Here is a 4,872-nt window from a genome sequence, read left to right on the forward strand (position 1 = left end):
AAAAAGAAATAAGAAAAGTCTGGTTGCTCATCTTTAATTCAGAGCATCTGAGATCTGGAGAAGTTCTATAATGAGATCGTTAACAGAGACCATCATAAAATTTCAAGCCACGTTAATGGCCAATTCATATTAATTAGTGACTTTGGGCAAATAACGTGGCATATTTACACTCCACGGGGAATGTTCCCAACACGGCAGCAGAAGCGTAACGCGCATGTGTAATTCAATTTAATCTCATGCTATGATTCTTTTCTTAAGAAAAAGTTTAAAACTCTTGAAACGTTTGCTGAGCAACGTACCTTTTCAACTTTAAAATGGAGAAAACGGCGGATTGACTTGCCTTGCTAGATAAAATGGACACCATGAAGAAATCCAGCAGAAAACTCTCGGAAATATCTTTGTAGTCAAAATGGAAAAACAGCACGGTGAAGGTCAAGTGCACGAACTGGTGAGCTGGGTTGCAGAAGGACGCCCGCAGCAGCTTCATGCTGGCCATGGTCACCAGGAAGACGTACCAGCTGTTGGAGAGGAGGGGAGGAGGAGGGGTCAATGATGGCGGCAAAGCACCCGGTGAGCGACGCGGCCGGCGTTCCTCCAGCGCGTGCTGTGCCATCGGCCCTTCGCAGGCCCACGAGGCTGGCTCCTCCGGACGGAGTAGGAAACCGAGCCTCAGAGCTCGAGTCGCTCGTGGACGGACAGGCTCACGGGGCAGAGCCAGGACTGAGGCTCGGGGACAAGGGACAGACCCTTGAGCATGGGCCCTGCCGCTAGAGGAGGCTCCTCTCTACCACATGCTTTCCGCTGTCCCCTGTCCTTCGGCAAGGACACGGAGCCCCCTTGGAGCTTATCGAGGGACACGTGCAGTGACAGGTTCCGCGGGCCAGTGAGGAATCAGAGAGCACGCTGTCCCCGCCAGGTCTGCTCAGCGCGTGCCTTTAACGAGAAGAACCTTAGTGAGGTGGTGACGTCATCGCGGTCAGTACTAAATTCTGAGAACAGGTCCCCGTGGCCCCTAGGCGAAGCCATCTCTTACATGTCAACGTCTAGCGTCTTTCCGTCTTTCCGCAGGCTGGCCCGCCCGGTGAGCGCACACTCCTGGCCTCCCTTCCTTTCTGCCAAAGTTCTGGCGCTGACATTTTTCCCACGGCAGAGGCCGTCGGGGAACGGCCGACCCGCCAGAGACTGCGCGGCCAAGGGCAGAGGTCCGGACGGTCTGGCAGAGTGTGACTGCCGGAGGGGACGTCCTTCTGCAGGAGGGCTCTGCGCATTTGGACCAGATCCCCCCGACTGTAACTTCCTCTCTGGGGACTCGAAAGAAAGGCGGCGTGGGAGCTTTCGGGGGAACGGCGACACTCGGAGAGAGGTCCCCTTTTTCTGGCTAAATGCAGACAACTGGGCCGTGCCCCAATGCCCCCGAGCCGGGGGGTGGGGGTGGAGGACAGGATGGGGCTCTGGACCCTTCCCGGCATTGTTATGACTTCATCCCAAGATGAGGGCATTTGAAAGGCGCTTTCAAAGTCTTTGCACGTATCCGGTGCGAAACTGTCGCTCCTGTCATGAATAGGATCTAGCGCTGGCAATGCTGTTTGCCCATCTGACACTTACAAGCCTTTAGTCCTTCCCCGCTCTGCCCCGGGTGCCCGGAGGGAGGGGTGCCCGAGGCCCTTCGGGGACACGGGCCCTGCCCACCTGCAGTCTGGGGAGCGGAGTTTTGCCTGCAGCCTCGCGTCAAACCCTCGGGGCTCCGGCCTGTGACCTGCCTTCCCTAGGCTCGCCATGAGAACACGCAATCGAGCCCGACCGCGGATCGGCTGCCTCTGACAGTGGCCCAGGGTACAGGAACGCTGGGGGACTGCCAAAGCCCTCGGAGGGACCCCAACAGCGAGCGTCGGAAGACGAGGGAGAGTTCAGTTTTCAGGGGAGATGGGTGATTTTCTGGGTTATTCGGGCTGAATCTGGGTGAGGGTTAACTCTGACTCTTCTGTCTTCTGTGACGATGCTTCAAAGGACAGCGTGCCTGCTGAGTTCCATGGTGACGACCGGAGAGGACGGGGGGGTGAGGACTGAAGGCCTGGCCACTGTGACCCTGCGACGGGTGCTTCTAGCCCATGGTTCGTAGCTGAAGGTTCTGCGGAGTCTTCATCAGTGAACGGTGAGCCGCTTGGGGCAAAGCATCCATTTAGATCACACTGGGAAAGATAAACACCTAACGAGATATTATGGTCTCCTCGCTCGACCAGCCAGCCATCCACCCTTCTACCACTTACTAGTGTTTTGGGATTGGAAGGTGACTAAGGACAGTGCCTGCTACCGAGGGGGCCCTATCTGACCGCCTGGTCCAGTGGCTCTCAACGGAGGGGGCTCGTTGAGTTAGAAACAGGTCTCTGGGTGAGGCCGACGCACACTCTCCCGCTGCCCTGTTTGAGAACAGCTGGGCCGGTGGAGTGCTGGAAATCTCGAGGGTGTGTTGAAGTCTTGAGATGAACGCCTCAAGAGTATAATGCGTCACCACCAGCTTTGGGCTCTGAGAAATATAATTCTGTTGGTATCGCTTGGGAGTTGAGACTATCTGGCGGGACACAGGTAAGGTGCTACTTTCTGATTTTAGTGTCTGGGAAAAAATCACATGCGTTACGGACCAATATGACTCTCTCCAAACTGCCTAGTTCCCAACCCCGGTGTCCGTCCTCCGCCAACAGCCAGACCTGCAGGATGGCCGGCAGGAAGAGCTTGCCAACCTCCGGCTCGGTCCCCCGGCAGCATGGTGCCCTTGTCGCTACCTTGGTTTTCACTGAGCGCCCTCATTCTAGAAACTGAGGCTCTGCCTTGTTCCAGGAGGTCATCGGGGGGTCAGCCAGGATCGTACCGTATGGGAAATGCCTGCCACGAGGAGAAGCACTGGACACTGCAGACGCAGGGTCACCTCCCGGACTGGGCCCCACCCAGACCACGTAAGGGGCCTGCGGTGCCGTCATCGGCCCCCTTTATCCAGTGAGACTACTTTTCATCCCTGGACCTGAAGTCTGGGGTTTTCAGTACGGAAGGCATGGACTCGCTGCTCTGGCCTCCATGACACGGGTGTAGGCCAGTAGGCGGCTTCCAGGACCCTTCCCTCGAACGTCTGCCCCGTGTGACCGCGGGCGACTCCAAGTCCGGGACGCGAAGCCTTCGGTCTTCGCTGGCTCGGTCTTGGCGACCAGTTATTCACTTGTCCTCATGTCACCGTGGAAGGAACAGCAGCTGAACCCGCCTGCTCGGGACTAAGCTCCAGGCTGACTGGGGCACGTCGCCCTTAAGCAGCGTGACTAATAAGCAAACCTCCTATTCTAAGGACTTCATTCGACCAGAAACTTTAACCTTCTGTTAAAAAGACAAATCTGCAAATTACCCAGTAGATTTCCATTTGTACGTTCAGCGTTAATTTTAACATGAGACACCCACAGCTCAACTGCACTGCACGTTGCTAACGCTTCGCAAACACGTGCGCATCCTGATGGCGTGACGTCCCCGGGCCCCATTTGTTAAATTGTGACATTTCTCCCGATAATCAGAGAGAGAACAGTGATGACAGTGATTTACGAACTACCTAGAGTGCTTGCTAAAAAAGGAGGTGACGCGGGCACTTCGCCAAGCTCCGAGCACGACGGCGGGGACTCGGGGACACGCGGGTCCCGCGGGGCTTCTGCCATCACGTTGGGTTCACGGACGGGGCGTCTGCACAGCGTTTTTCTAATCTGCTGGCCTTCACTCACGGCATCGCTTCAGGCGGAGAACGTCCTCTGCACCCCAGTCCCCCCGCCGTACCCGCCAACTCTGGCCCGTTTACGTAAACGATGACCACGGAAGAGCCTTGTGCTGCAGGCTCTGCAGAAAAAAGCCACTAGGTTCTGCAAACGGTGTGACCCCCATCGCTATGAGAATAAACCGTTATCCACTTACTGCGTCCGGAGCCGCTGGTAGTTGCTTATTGAAAATGCATCAATCGTGACGGCATTCAAAATTATGGCTGGGTACAAGATATATTTTTCGAAACACTGAAGCCAAACATAGAGTCTTTCAAACCACATTAAATGGGCGACACCTGAAAGAAACACAAAAACCGTTTTCTTTAAGACCACGCGATGATAGGCAACATCTCCCATGACTTTTTAAGCTGCTGGTTTGGACGTCCAGACACCGGACGTGGCACCCCAATGTCTTCCCAGGCGTCAGCTCAGAGCTGCGTTTCTGGGCAGTTCATGAATGATAATGCATCGTGATATAGGCCAGTACCTAAATTTCTCAAGTCAGGCGACTTTTCCATAAATAATTATTCCTGGAAATGATGTAGTGGGCGGTCTCGTGACGTCAAGCATCTCAGAGCAAAGGGGAGAAGGTGAGGGTGAAGAACCATTTTCCTGTCGGGTTGGAGTCACTTCCCTCCTGGGGCTGGGGCTGGGGCTGGTTTCTGGGCTCTTTTCGCCCTCTTTTTGGTCTTTAAACCCACAAATTTCTGGGCAACATATGCAAATAAGGGAATGCTGACCCCCCAGGCCCCCGTCACTAGGAATGCGTTCCATTCTGGGGAGCGAGCACCGTGGAGGGCGAGGCGCATGCCCGTGGGGCTCGGGTTTGCTCTCAGATGCTACTGGTCACCGCGAGGGAGGTCCGCCTCGCGCCCTGCTGAGCCTGCCCATCCGCTAGTGACCGCGAGGCAGCAGGGGACCCCAACCCACCCTGAGACAGCCGGGTGAGGCTGGGGGTGCCGCTCCATCCACAGCAAGTCTCGAAGGGGGAGTCCACTCCATCTAATTGCTGGCGTCACATTCTCCAACGGTTTATAATAAAAACCCGAGCCCCGGCCCCTCGCCACAGGTGCCTCTCAGTTCACAT

The 4,872-nt window shown here is 55.8% G+C and overlaps 1 protein-coding gene across 1 annotated transcript in view; it reads right to left on the bottom strand.

The window, feature by feature from the left end:
- The window catches only part of PCNX2 (pecanex homolog 2), a gene marked incomplete at its 3' end in the record, with an annotated part of 168,179 nt that overhangs the window by 57,855 nt on the left and 105,452 nt on the right, over window positions 1-4,872 (bottom strand). The window contains exons 20-21 of the mRNA XM_023519783.1: window positions 3,940-4,081; window positions 341-518 (exon numbers count right to left, since the gene is read on the bottom strand). Coding sequence (XP_023375551.1) covers window positions 341-518; window positions 3,940-4,081 — 320 coding nt within the window. The remainder of the gene's footprint in view (window positions 1-340; window positions 519-3,939; window positions 4,082-4,872) is intronic.

The sequence above is a fragment of the Pteropus vampyrus genome, unplaced genomic scaffold (assembly GCF_000151845.1).
Source record: "Pteropus vampyrus isolate Shadow unplaced genomic scaffold, Pvam_2.0 Scaffold237, whole genome shotgun sequence".
NCBI lineage: Eukaryota > Metazoa > Chordata > Mammalia > Chiroptera > Pteropodidae > Pteropus > Pteropus vampyrus.